Source organism: Oncorhynchus gorbuscha, linkage group LG08 (assembly GCF_021184085.1).
Source record: "Oncorhynchus gorbuscha isolate QuinsamMale2020 ecotype Even-year linkage group LG08, OgorEven_v1.0, whole genome shotgun sequence".
NCBI lineage: Eukaryota > Metazoa > Chordata > Actinopteri > Salmoniformes > Salmonidae > Oncorhynchus > Oncorhynchus gorbuscha.
Genome location: NC_060180.1, coordinates 36298406 through 36312231, shown reverse-complemented (window position 1 = coordinate 36312231; position 13826 = coordinate 36298406). Strand labels below are relative to the sequence as shown.

General features: G+C 44.2%; 1 protein-coding gene and 1 long non-coding RNA gene across 2 annotated transcripts in view; one reads left to right on the top strand and one right to left on the bottom strand.

Moving 5' to 3' along the window:
- Window positions 1–7937, bottom strand: part of LOC124041565 (ephrin type-A receptor 4-like) — a 48914-nt gene extending 40977 nt beyond the window's left edge. The window contains exons 1-4 of the mRNA XM_046359290.1: window positions 7599–7937; window positions 6350–6417; window positions 5265–5573; window positions 4751–5105 (exon numbers count right to left, since the gene is read on the bottom strand). Coding sequence (XP_046215246.1) covers window positions 4751–5105; window positions 5265–5573; window positions 6350–6417; window positions 7599–7725 — 859 coding nt within the window. The 5' untranslated portion in view covers window positions 7726–7937. The remainder of the gene's footprint in view (window positions 1–4750; window positions 5106–5264; window positions 5574–6349; window positions 6418–7598) is intronic.
- On the top strand, window positions 5322–7215 carry LOC124041566. Its single transcript, XR_006839964.1, has 3 exons — window positions 5322–5522; window positions 6340–6440; window positions 6766–7215. It is a non-coding gene; the product is annotated as an uncharacterized LOC124041566 (long non-coding RNA).
- Window positions 7938–13826: the final 5889 nt, after the last annotated feature.

Here is a 13826-nt window from a genome sequence, read left to right as displayed (position 1 = left end):
CGGTCTCCCTCGTCTCTCTCACTCTCTCGCTCGCTCTCTTCTCTTCTCTTCTCTTTCAGTAGACAGGTGATGATCATGTATTCAGTATTCTCCCACAGAGAGAAGCAGACAGGATATGAATATTCAGACTGCCAATACCTTTTGTTTTACAGACACAGAGGAGAAGCAACACACAGCACTGTGATCACACACATTTCTAAAGTAATATCCATATTCAACGGGTGTTGAGTGTTCGTAAATATGTCAGTTATTCTGCACTCTGGCACACTCAGATGAGAGTGCTCTGAAATCAGAGTAGATAGCCAGAGCGAATTTACCAGCTACGTCTATCAACAGTTGTCGCAGTGACATTCTATTGAAATGGTTACTTGCATAGTGGAGTATTTTGAAGCTAGGGGGCACTATTTTTATTTTTGGAAAATAACGTTCCCAAAGTAAACTGCCTATTTCTCAGGACCAGATGCTAGAATATACATATAATTGACAGCTTAGGATAGAAAACACTCTAAAGTTTCCAAAACTGTAAAAATATTGTCTGTGAGTATAACATAACTGATATTGCAGGCGAAATCCTGAGAAAAATCCAATCAGGAAGTGACTCTTATTTTGAAACCCCTGTCTTTCTATGCATCCCTATTGCCCATTGAATGGGATATCAACCAGATTCCATTTTCTGTGGCTTCCCTAAGGTGTCAACAGCCTTTAGACGTAGTTTCAGGCCTTTATTTTGAAGAATGAGCGTAAACGTCCACATTGCGTAAGTGGTCAGTTGTTGGCTCTCAGTGTGATTTTAAACAGAGAGGTAGCCATTTTTCCTCACGGTCTTACTGAAAAACCAACTGTCCCGGTTGATATATTATCAAATAGATATTTGAAAAACACCTTGAGGATTGATTATAAAAAACGTTTGCCATGTTTCTGTCGATATTATGGATATAATTTGGAATTTTTGTCTGCGTTGTCGTGACCGCTATTTCCGGTGGATTCCTAGGCATAACGCATCAAACTAACGGAGGTATAAGGTAAACGATTAATTTGATTGCTTTTCTGATTTTCGTGACCAAGTTACCTGCCGCTAGGTGTACATAATGTTTTGCTAGTATATCGCTAAACTTACACACGCTCATTGTTTTCGCTGTAAAGCATAATTTCAAAATCTGAGACGATGGGGTGATTAACAAAAGGCTAAGCTGTGTTTCGCTATATTTCACTTGTGATTTCATGAATATGAATATTTTCTAGTGAGATTATTTGACCGATGCACAATGCTATTTAGCATATTTGATGACAATTATCCCGGATCCGGGGGGGTCCAAGAGATTAAGCCATGTAGCTACCTGCATGAATCTGCAGGTATCTAACCAGCCAGGTTAGATCATACATGTAACTTCAGCTAGCGAGCCAGCCAGCTAGCGTTAGCTGGCTAGCTAACAGTACACTTGAACTTGAAATGAAAATGACTTTGTCAAAATTAGAAACGTGTAATATCTGAAAATGTGGCTAGCTAGACTATCTTACCCATATCATGGATGGGCGCTTCTCCCTATCAAGGATGCCATGGCTGCCCTTAGTATGAAGATGTAATCCGGAGATAAGTGTTTTCTCCATCTCCTTAGCTATCGTACTCTATTCTACTGATTTCAAAACTCGGTCCTCCAGAAAGTGGCTCTCCTGTGCTCTCCTGTGAAGTAGTGACCCGTGACATACGCCTAGTTTCCTGAAACGAGACACATTTATGTCTTGCACAGAATAGAATAGGTTAACCTTTGTACTATGAAAGATAGTAAATTGACATAGGCTAGTTATTTTGCCATTTGTTAGGCCTACTCATCATATTGGCTGATGAAAAGTAAATGTGGAGAGTTATTTTATTTGGATGGGCAAGGAGGTACAGTAGGGCCAGGCCCCATAAGGCCCACCCATAACGCTGGCCCTGTCTCTCTCTCTGGCCATCTCTCTCTCTACACACACACAATACAAACACATACACACACACATAACCAAATCCTCTGTTGGTTGAGTTACTGAAGGTGCACCGGAGTGAGTTGCAGTTATAAAGTCTCTCTGACGTCGATCACACTTGGACAACCGCCACCATCTATCTTATTAAATCTAATTTCAGGTCTCTCTCTGTCCCTCTCTTACTCGCTTTATTTCACCTCTCCCTCCACACAGTGTCTTCGGAAAGTATCCAGACCCCTTGACTTGTTCCACATTTTGTTACGTTACAGCCTTGTTCTAATAGGGATGAAATGTGTTTTTCTCAGCAATCTACACACAGTACTCCATAATGACAAAGCAAAGAAAAAAACAGAAATACCTTATTTACACAAGTATTCAGACCCTTTGCTATGAGACTCGAAATTGAGCTCAAGTGCATCCCTTCCAAGACTCAGACCATGAGAAACAAGAATCTCTAGTCCAATTAAGCCAAGATTGAACTCTTTGGCCTGAATGGCAAGCGTCACGTCTGGCGCCATCCCTACGGTGAAGCATGGTGGTGGCAGCACCAGTCAAGACAACGCAGGAGTGGCTTCGGGACAAGTTTCTGAATGTCCTTGAGCGGCCCAGCCAGAGTCCGGACTTGAACCCGATCTCTGGAGACACCTGAAAATAGCTGTGTAGCCACGTTCCCCATCCAACCTGACAGAGCTTGAGAGGATCTGCAGAGAGGAATGGGAGAAACTCCCCAAATACAGGTGTGCCAAGCTTGTAGCGTCATACCCCAAAAGACTTGAGGCTGTAATCGCTGCCAAAGGTTCTTCAACAAAGTACTGAGTAAAGGGTCTGAATACTTATGCAAATGTGATAATTTATTTATAAAATAAAAAAATATTTGCAAGAATTTGTAAAAAAACAGTTTTTGCTTTGTCATGATAGGGTATTGTGTGTAGATGTATGAGGGGAAAAAAATATTAAATACATTTTAGAACAAGGCTGTAATGTAACAAAATGTGGAAAAAGTCAAGGGGTCTGAATACTTTCCCGAAGGCACTGTATATCCCACACAAACACATATACACACTGCAGAAATGAGAAACACACACACACAGATAACGCCCACATAGGACACCCAGTAATAGCAGCAGATGAGCAACCACAGCTGAACAAAGTCCCTCTAAAAAGGCGCCGTCAAAAGTCTAACAAAACTCTTAACAAAACGCAGAGATCCTTTTTCATTCCGGAGTCTGGCTGTCCCATTCACATTTAAACCACCTCTGTTTGTCTCTCCTCCCCTTCTCTGTCCCCTCCCTTGATTCCTCTCCTCCCAGCCCGAATCACAGCTGTCAGAGTTTTGACGTCTTTATCAACCTCGGTCATAACCCTGCCCTTCACAACTTAACAGAGTGTATGTGTGTGTGTGTGTGTGTGTGTCTGTCAACATTTTTGACGGCTTCATCAAGCCTGGTCATGACCCTGCTCTTAAAGGTGTGTGTGTGTATGTGCGTGTGTGGGGGTAAGGGGGGTAAGGTTGGGGGTAAGGGACATTGGGGGATATAGTTGAGGGGAGCGGGGGGATAACCTCTCTTATGTTTGTGTTCTTGCCCCTGTGTGAGCCCACTGCACCACCTCTAACACCCAGACATAGTAACAATTGGGGAGGGGGCTGGGCTATCATTGATGCCTTAAATGGCCTCCTTATAGAACCCCCTCTCTATTCACAAACTAATTCCCCCCCCCTCTCTCCAATCCTCCACCCCTACTCCACCTCTATCCTCCGGTATCTCCCTGCACTGCTCTATTTCTCTCTCTGTCTCTTTATAGCACTCTGTAGCGCTAAACAGTCTTCTACTCATTCCCTGCCTCGCTTTGTCGTTTCTCTCTTCCTATTGGTCACCCGTCTCCGCTAATTGATATGACGGGGAGACTTAATCTAGTGTCCAATCGGTCGTCAAGCCTGACAGTGTATTTGCAAATCACTAGAGCACTCCAATCCTGAGTGGGCTGTTTCAACTTAGAGTGGGGAAAAGGAAATACTTAAAAAGAGCTAGTCCTTCACTTCAGTTCAAAGGTGATCAGAGTCAAGAGTCTAGTTAAATCTTGTTAAAGAAAACAGCCTTTAGACGTCATTAACTCTGCTATGGATAAAGAGAGGGAGGTCTGGATGGAGAGAGAGGGAGGGAGAGAAGCTGGTGTCTGTCAAATACAGAAATGTTTGATAGCTGTCCCTTTCTCTACTATCACAGACACACACCTTCTGCTCGGGTCCGCAGGCCTTTAAAAGTTGAAGCTGTTTGTTATATAATTAGCCTGCTGGGATGGCCATAATAAATAGGGTTGAGAGAATAGACCCACAGCTGTAAATCATACCCTGCTGAAGCACTGACGCTCAACTGGTGTGTGTGTGTGTGTGTGTGTGTGTGTGTGTGTGTGTGTGTGTGTGTGTGTGTGTGTGTGTGTGTGTGTGTGTGTGTGTGTGTGTGTGTGTGTGTGTGTGTGTGTGTGTGTGTGTGTGTGTGTGTGTGTGTGTGTGTGTGTGTGTGTGTGTGTGTGTGTGTGTGTGTGTGTGTGTGTGTGTGTGTGTGTTGAACAGAGACTCTCTATTCAGAGAGAGTAATGGTGTGCTATAAAACTGTCTTCAGAACGTGTGTTCCCTCCAGTCTCGCCTATTTCCCTCACTCTCTCTTCCAGAGGTCCAAGAGCTGATGACTTAACTTTAGCTCAGTCGCCTAAGTGCATACGCCCGGGGGTTCGATACAATTTAGAAGAAAATGTGGTCATTAAATTAAAAGCAAATCAAATGCCTTACCCTGACAGGCTCCGCTTTTCTCCTCGTATCCCAAGTTACAGACACACCCTCCAATGGGGACCAGCCATTCCCCGTCTGCGCCACAATACATCTTGGGCTCCTCCCTCTCTTCTGATTGGTTCACGCACGACCCCCTGACCTCCACTAACGAGGAAGTGTCAGCTCCGGTGTTGGTATCGGGGAAGGTTGCTAAGTTGCGGACAGTGAGGGGGCAGGTTTTGTAGAAGACACGTACGGAAACCAGAGCGATGCAGGCGCCAACATCCTGGAACGCCAGGTAGAAACCCTTCCGGGTTGTGACCTTTACGTCACGCACCTCAGTGTTCAGCTTCATGATGCGGTCCCCAATGTCCACCTGATCAGTGTAATAATAACATAATTACTGATAATAAATAGCCATAAGAACACAACAATGTTCCGTCATTGTCATTTTCACATTGAAAAAACATAATCAAACACACCATCAGATCTTAAAATGTAACAAAGAGATTAAAAACAAACCAAGGCTCCTAACCTGAGTGAAGCTCTCGTCGGCTGCCACGGTGTCGATCTTGAGAAAGTTGCTCTCTCTGATGTAGTGCTCTCTGTCGTTGTTGGACTCATAGTAGTAAAGGTTGAAGGTCTCCTTACAGGTGCCGGTGACTCCAGGCAAGCTGTTACAGTCCCGGAGGGTGAACTTGATCTCGACGTAGATGCGCTGCGCTCCAGACCGAGGGATCCAGTCGGTTCTAAGCCAGTTGCTCTGGCTGGGTTCCATCACGTTACACACCTGGTACGTTCTGATAGGGACGTTCTTCTCATCCATGATGCTCACCTCCTCCCACTGGGAACACACACATTCTGATCATTAGACCAAAGTCATTTCTAGTCATTAATCAGCTTCAGTGATGACAAAACCTTCCATGTGTTTACCTTGGATAATTTATCAAGGACGTTTTATGGACTTGCATGGTGACCTTGCCTAACTATGGCATCTTATTACCATGGAATAATAATGTGGCCTCCCACTCCCTGCTGGTGAGAGCTTTAGACGAACCGAGCCAGAGACGGTGTGTGTGTAGAGGTGCATCTATAAGAGCTGTCATAGAGTATGACTCAAAGCTTTATTCCCTCCTTTGGAGTCTTTGTTGAAGGACAGAAATCACAGCTGTCACAGTCGTAAAGCTGGACACGGGCCCCGACTGTGATGTGGAGAGGGGTTTGTGTGTGCGTACGTGCGTGTGCGCGCGTAAGCAACGGGTGGAGGGGGGGGGGGGTACGCTGGCAATCAAAGGGCTCAGTGTGTGGGGACCAGGACCTTGTCAATCAAGCAGTTCAGTAAAAGAAAGTGAGCACAGGGAGACTGGAGAGGAGTCAAGTTCACCGATAACTCTTAAACTAACAAAGAGGCTGGCGAGAGTGGAAGTGAGCGCGAGAGAGGGTGTGCTGGCAATGAAGACAGAGGGAGATGGAGACTGCAGTAGAATGCCGTCGAGCTTGGATTATAGGGTATTTAAAAAAATAATGATACTCACCCATAGTCTACCTGTGTACAACTATGCATTATAAAACACATATTCTCACTGAAATGGGTTATTTTGTCTCGGCAGGACCACATACCCCTCCTTCTGTTGGACTTGCCGCCCATTTCAGCTCGCCAGGAACTGTCCTTGTGTCCAGTAACGTCTCTGAAACACACAGTTACAAACAGGTACGGAAGGTGATTTCCACTTTCCATTGGCAGTACACTTCCACTTCCTACACTTCAAGAAGAACCCGTAAATACTGTATTCATACAGATGCAGACATGGAAAGAAAATGATAAGATTGATAAAATATCACAAACAGACAGACTATCTCAAATATACTGGAACGAATGTATAGATTTTGGGCTAAACTTGACACATTTAGCTCGCCCATGACACTGTGTTGGGATTAACTCGTGCCCCTGTACATTTTTTAAAATGTAATCTTTATTTAACTAGGCAGGTCAGTTAATTAAGAACATTTTATTTTGTATTTTTTTACAATGACAGCCTACACCGGCCAAACACAGACGACGCTGGGGCAATTGCGCACCGCCCTATGGGACTCCAAGTCAATGCCGGTTGGGATACATCCTGGATTCAAACCAGGGTGTCTGTAGTGACACCTGAAGTAATGAGATGCAGTGCCTTAGACCACTGCAACATTGACTCTGTACCGGTATGCCCTATATATAGCCTTGCTATTGTTATTTTACTGCTTCTCTATTATTATTTGTTACTATAATTTCTTATTTTTTTTACTTAAACCTGCATTGTTAGTCAAGGGCTTGTAAGTAAGATGTTCACTGTAATGTCTGTATTCGGCATATGTGACAAATACAATTTGATTTGATTTTAAAAAAACGTAGCGCAAAGGACGTAGGTCACTGCTGAAACCGAAAATGTTTTTGACGTTTTACTTGTTAGAAATGTGTCATTTGTCAGAATCTGGAGGTTTAATTTGTGCCCCTGTTCAAACTGCTTTCGGCTAAACAGGCTACTGACTGCATAACATTGAAATTCAGCTCAAATGATAAAGAAAGATAGTTTGGGAGGCAACCACATACATGTTTTGGATTGCAGTGATTGCGATTATCATTCATCATTCTAAGCTTGTGAAACAAATTGTTGGATAAAAGTCAAATGAAAGAGGAACAACTGTATGTACATACTTGAACTCCCAAGTATGTAACATGCGAAATAAGAAACAGCTGTTTCCAATAGTGCCCGAATATGAAGGGATAAAAACGGACCCTCAATTAAGACACGTTAAGTAGCCTAACCAAATATTTCGGAGAACCGTACACTCCCTTAAAACAACTGCAAAACACTGATTTCCTTACCTTCGTTAGGTGGATACACTCGAGCGGTGGAAATAACTGTAAACATCCATATGAACGCACAAGTTGTTTTGCAAAAACTCGCAGCCATTTGTGCTGTATGGAGGTGTCTCCGTTTAGCTCCGCGCATCCCTGTCGGAAAACTGTGTGTGTGTGTGGGAATGATATACTTGGAACGCTGTGGGCAAAAGGAGGTCCTCTCTCGCTCCCTCTGACGCAGTTGAAGGTAATCTTCTCTTCTCTGGTCAGTGGTATCTCGCTGGCATAGGGTGGACGTGTTTGTCAAAGTGTGAGTTGTTATATGTCATATGTGTAGATTATGCTGTAATGTCTGCGTGTTTTTACTGTTTTTACCTGTGCTCCTGGCAATGAAGTCACTGACAGTCGTGTGACAACATCACACTAAGCTCGCGTCATTGATTCGTCATGATGAGCCAATACAACGTGATCGTTTCGATAAATCAACAGACAAGCTTTTAACGAAACATATGTAGTATGTGACAAATAATAACCTTTTTGTTGTTGTTTGGGATTGAATAGGACTAATTTAAGATATAAAACTGCTTGTAGATTGAAACAAAAGTGATAGATAAAATAGCCGTTGGCTATATATTGTCGCTTTGGAACTGGGAACACATCAAATATGAAGATCACTTCCCACTGGGCAAAAACTGGTTGAACCAACGTTGTTTCCACGTTATTGCAAGCCAAATAAATATATGTGATGACATTTAGTCAACGTGAGAAACTGTTTCGATTTGCCTAAAGTAACCAATTGAAGGGCATTTCGTCTTTTTTTCCACCCAACTGTTAAGTCCAATGGCATAATGACCTTTTTTTTGGTGATTTCACATTGAATTAATGTTAGTTGAAATGTAAATCAAAACGAGACGTTGAACTGACATTCGTCCCAGTCAAAAGTAGGTTGTTTGTTGCTTGCTGCATTTACAATGACTCACTGACAAGGATGCAGGAAAAACAAGAGGGAGATAGCGCCCCCTGTCTTTAGCTAATATCTCTCTCTCTCTACCTGACACTCTTCCATTGGGAGTGAGATCTGGGGTGATGCTGATCTATCTCAATAGCCTAAGGCCAGGGATGGGTAGGTTCCTTTCTAAATGTAATCAGTTACTGTTACTAGTTATCTGTCCAAAAATTGTGATCAAAAACGTAACTTTTGCATTACCCAAATTCAGCAATAATTACGTCAGGTTGTGGTTCGATCGATGGGCCAGTAACCAAAAGATTGCCGAATCAAATCCCCGAGCTGACAAGGTAAAAATATGTTGCTCTGTCCCTGAACACGACAGTTAACCCAGTGTTTCCTCGTATGCTGCCATTGTAAATAAGAATTTGTTCCTAACTGACTTGCCTGGTTAAATAAAGGTAGAGTAACATTTAGTTACTTTGAGATGACTTTCCCCTTAAGAGGCAAGAAGACAAAAATGTATGTTACCAATGGAACGACATCTAAATGTAATTTTATGGGTTGGTTATGTAGGCTTTTTCTAACCCTTTGCTTTCTAACACATATAATAATACTATTACATTATATCTTCACTTTAATGTATATAATTTATAAATCCCAAAATGGATGTAGCAACTACAGATTGCCCCTTTAAGGCTATCAAATGTGTGCCAGTTTGAACATGTGTCCATTAGGCCAATGGAAATAGATTGAGCAATTAAAGCCCCACTTTTATTCCATAAACTGGGATCCGCACTATGCAGCTGTTGCAAGAGCACATTTTTCACTGACTGTCCACTGGTTTCAAAAACAATGATTTATAAGCAACTTAAACGTCCTGAATTCAACGATTATTGGGTTCAAATGCACATTTAGATTTGTGAACAGCCATCCACAACAACCACAATCTGTAAGGCGCAAATGGCTAAATGAGAGGGCAGCACTGTGATTCACATCAATGCACTTTGTAAATATCATTAATAAGTGACATCCATATCGCCGTAGTCTACACCACCGCTGTCATCCTTACCTCCAAGCTTTCTTTCAAGTTGGATAATCTTAGGATGCCGACAGCAGTCGCACCATTGGAAGACATAGCTTGGACTGTATCCTACAAAAGCCTATTCCTGCTATTGTTACACGATACGTCAAACCCATTAGGTGTGTCGTCATAGTGATCTCTGACTTGTGGTCAGACTCGCTCAGCTGGAACAAACTTACACGTTCTCCTTTTTTTCAATGTTGATTTGAATGTCATTGAGAAAACAGAGATGTGTCAAATATTTTTTTTCCCCAAATATCCTTTCTGAATTTAAAAGTAATCCTCAAAGAAATCATATAGTTTTTCAAAAGTATCTGTAATCCGGCTACAGTGTTTTTCCGGGTAACGTAACGGATTACAGTTACATATTTGTTGTAATCCCTTACATGTAATCCATTACTCCCCAAACCCGCCTAAGGCTATGGACAACTACACAATAAGAACAGTGACACTGTCAACATAAAAAGGGTCTGAACACCAGAAACGTTGCCGTAACGGGACACGCGCACCACCGTGCCATAACGATCCAGACCCCTTGGCAAAGGTCATACTATGCTTACATCGACCGTATACAGGTAGTCCACCGAGGCAGGCACGCACCGCAGCCATTATTACACACTGTTCAGAAATAAAGTCTGCCTCCATCCTGTGCAGGCTGTAGAAGCGTTGAGGAAGAACAAAGAGAGGGGTTTGCGTCCTCCCACACCTTCTCTCTCTCAATGGAGTGGCTGCACAAAGCAACACAGTGGATGTCTCTTAAGAGAAGAGACACAGGTCTTTTACTATAGCCTGTTACGGCTGTTTATCCCAACCCCGACTTGGTAGTCCACGATCTTTAATTCCGTCCTGTCCACGTCTAATATTGTTTTCGACCGGGTCACGCGAGTTGCGTGTGATTTGTTAAGAGCTCTATCTAGGGAGTTTGTGATGTCGACTAGAGGCCTTTTGTCATATTGAAACATGTTCAACCTCGAGTGAGAGTGTGTAACTTTTGTGCTGACCTCAATTTAGAGACGGAGGGATAATTTATTGTGTGTGAGACCTGTATATTTGAATTGTATGTGTGTTCGCCATACACTTTCCATCTCGGTGCATGGGGCCATTCCCAGGTCCGGGCGGGGCCCTTAGTACAGGGTGCTGTGTGTTTGTGTTTCTCCAGGGTCCTATTCTGAACGCCTTTGTGTCATTTCGGTTGCTCAGGCGAAACCATCCCGTCCCCCATAATGCACCATAATGGAACCAGGAAGAGCATCTGGTGCTTTGAGACCGAAACCCATCGCCTCACATCGACCCGTCACTCACCGCCGCAGACCATAATGCCGTTTTCACCACCTCGTTTTCCTCCAAACCCACGACAGACTGCGCATTCACAAAGACCCAATTAGCCGAGAGCGGGTGGCAGCTTCGCTGTGGAGTCGGTGTCCAATCACATCGAGCCGTGGAGGGCAGGGGGTGCCAGTGGGCAGACCCTCGCCACGGGTCGGAGGTGACACAGTGACATTATGGAGTTGCAGGCCGTTGTTCAGGCTCGTTTGTGTCAGTGTAGTTTTGATTGATGACCGTCGTGATGGTGTTCCCATTCTCCTGTGGGATTCCCAGATCTGAAGAGTGAACTCCCACTGCGGCCCCGAGCCTTCGGCCCCCACACACATGTTTTGTTCCTATAGGGCCCCAGATGGCTCCTACTGCCCACACATCTATATTGTGTGTGTGTGTGTGTGTGTGTGTGTGTGTGTGTGTGTGTGTGTGTGTGTGTGTGTGTGTGTGTGTGTGTGTGTGTGTGTGTGTGTGTGTGTGTGTGTGAGAGTGTGTGTATGTGTGTGTGTGTGAGCACCCCTTAACCCCTAGGGATACTTTACCTTCCCCTAATAACTAGAAAGCCTAAACCCACCAAACCCACTAACCCCCAGAAGAGCTCCTGAAGCCACAGTGAAGTCATCTTGGCCCTCTCCAAACCCCCTCCTCAAATCTCCAACTAACTCCTCATGCCTCCCACAGACACCATTGGGTACTCGTCATAGAAGTAGTGATAAAAGGAGTCATGGGGAGAAGTTCACAGAAGGGCCCTGTAATAGTGTGACAAATATATGTCTAACTGCTTTGTAGACACATCGCTGAGAAGGATAGGGGGATGCTTGTGTATGGAGAGATGTTGGACATGTGTTGTGTGTGTAAGGAGCTCGGGCAACGAGATATTTTCAAATAGCATGTCTCACTCTCGCTTGCCCTCTCTCTCTCTGTGTGTTATAAACACGACGGTCAGTTCACAGTGATCCAGTTTGTGGGCATGTTGCATGGCATCGCGTCGGGCATGAAGTACCTGCAACATCCTGGTCAACAGCAACCTGGTCTCTCTCTCTCTCTCTCTCTCTCTCTCTCTCTCTCTCTCTCTCTCTCTCTCTCTCTCTCTCTCTCTCAGTGTGTGTGTGTGTGCATGTGTGCATGTGTGCGTGTATGCGTGTATGTGTGTATGTGTGTATGTATGTATGTATGTATGTATGTATGTATGTATGTATGTATGTGTGCATGTGTGTATGTATGTATGTATGTATGTATGTGTGTATGTATGTATGTGTGTATGTATGTATGTATGTATGTATGTATGTATGTATGTATGTATGTATGTATGTATGTATGTATGTATGTATGTATGTATGTATGTATGTATGTATGTATGTATGTATGTATGTATGTATGAGCTGCAGGTCTGGTAAAGGCTCCAGGGATGTAAAAGATATGTGGGTGGTTAAGACAGAAGAACAAAGGAGGAGAAGGAGAGGACAGAAGTGTTGCTAGTGGAACTTCTGTATGGGGCCTTTCAAAAACCTCCTCATATATCACGTGCACTCCACGAACAAGAGTACGGGTTAACAGACAGCACAATCTGTGCTATTATATTGGGGCTCAAACATAGAAAGAGGGTAGCAGATATTTGTGTGTGTGTGTATGTTCACGCGTGTGACCAGAGCCCACAGTTAACGGAGCATCATTAACATGCCTGAGGCGTAGTGGTGAGACCTAGGGATCGCTAGCATCTGTCACACCACTCTGAGGGAGCACAGACACACACACACGCATGAGTGTACACACAGCTGACGTGATTCCACTGAGCCACCGGCTGCTCTGAGGGAGAGTTGGCGGAATAAGACTCCAGGTGCATCAAGTCTAGCATGATGGTCCTCTACTCTCTTTTCCTTCATATGCTCTGATGAAAGGACTAAAGAGGTCAAATCCCCTTGCAATCCTCTGCCATAATGTATCTGCTGCATGTGTGTGTGTGTGTTTGTGTGTGAAAAAAGGTTTAAGTTGCCAACAGAGGAAGAAGGGGGGCAGCATAAGATGTCGTCAGTAAACCCAGGAGTGTGTGTGTGTGTGTTTGTGTCTGTGTGTGTGAAAAAAGGTTTAAGTTGCCAACAGAGGAAGAAGAGGGAAGCAGAAGATGTCGTCAGTAAACCCAGGAGTGTGTGTGTGTGTGTGTGTGTGTGTGTGTGTGTGTGTGAAAAGGTTTAAGTTGCCAACAGAGGAAGAAGAGGGCAGCAGAAGATGTCGTCAGTAAACCCAGGAGTGTGTGTCCTTTTATTTGTTTGCTTACTTTGACGCTAAAAGAACACAGCCAGGGAACCTCTCCCCTCTTTAATTCTCTTCATCTCCCCCTCCCTCTCGTTCTATTGCTGTCTTTCCTTGTTAGCATGTGGTAGAAAGATAACTTTTTACGCGTTCATCTATGTGTGGGTATCTGTGAGTGCGTGAGTCAGTGTGTGCGGTTATGTAAAGTGAAGTGATATGATGCAGAACACGTTTGTTCTCTCCATCCATCCATCTGTTGTGCTGGCGTCTTGTTGGCGGCTCGCTCCTCAGGAACAGGGGAACACTTTCTCCCTCTCTCCAACTGGTACACTAAGGCAGAATGAACAGATCACTGCAGTCCCAAGGGAAAGAGAGAGATGGGTAGAGTGAGTGAGAAAATCGAGAGAGAGGCCGTGAGTGACTGGGAAAGAAAGATAGGAAAAAGAGAGAGAGAGCTGTGGGGTGGTGGTAGATTCCGTGGTGGCCTTGGTTGTGTCTGTCTGTCAGCACAGTCTGCGACGCACACTCTCAGGTCACCTGGTGACCCCGCAGGCTCCATCCTGCCTCTCACCCCACGCATGTGTGTGTGTGCGTGTTTGTATGTGTACGTTTGACCAAACCACACCTCTCAACATCTCCCTCTCTCGCACACCCT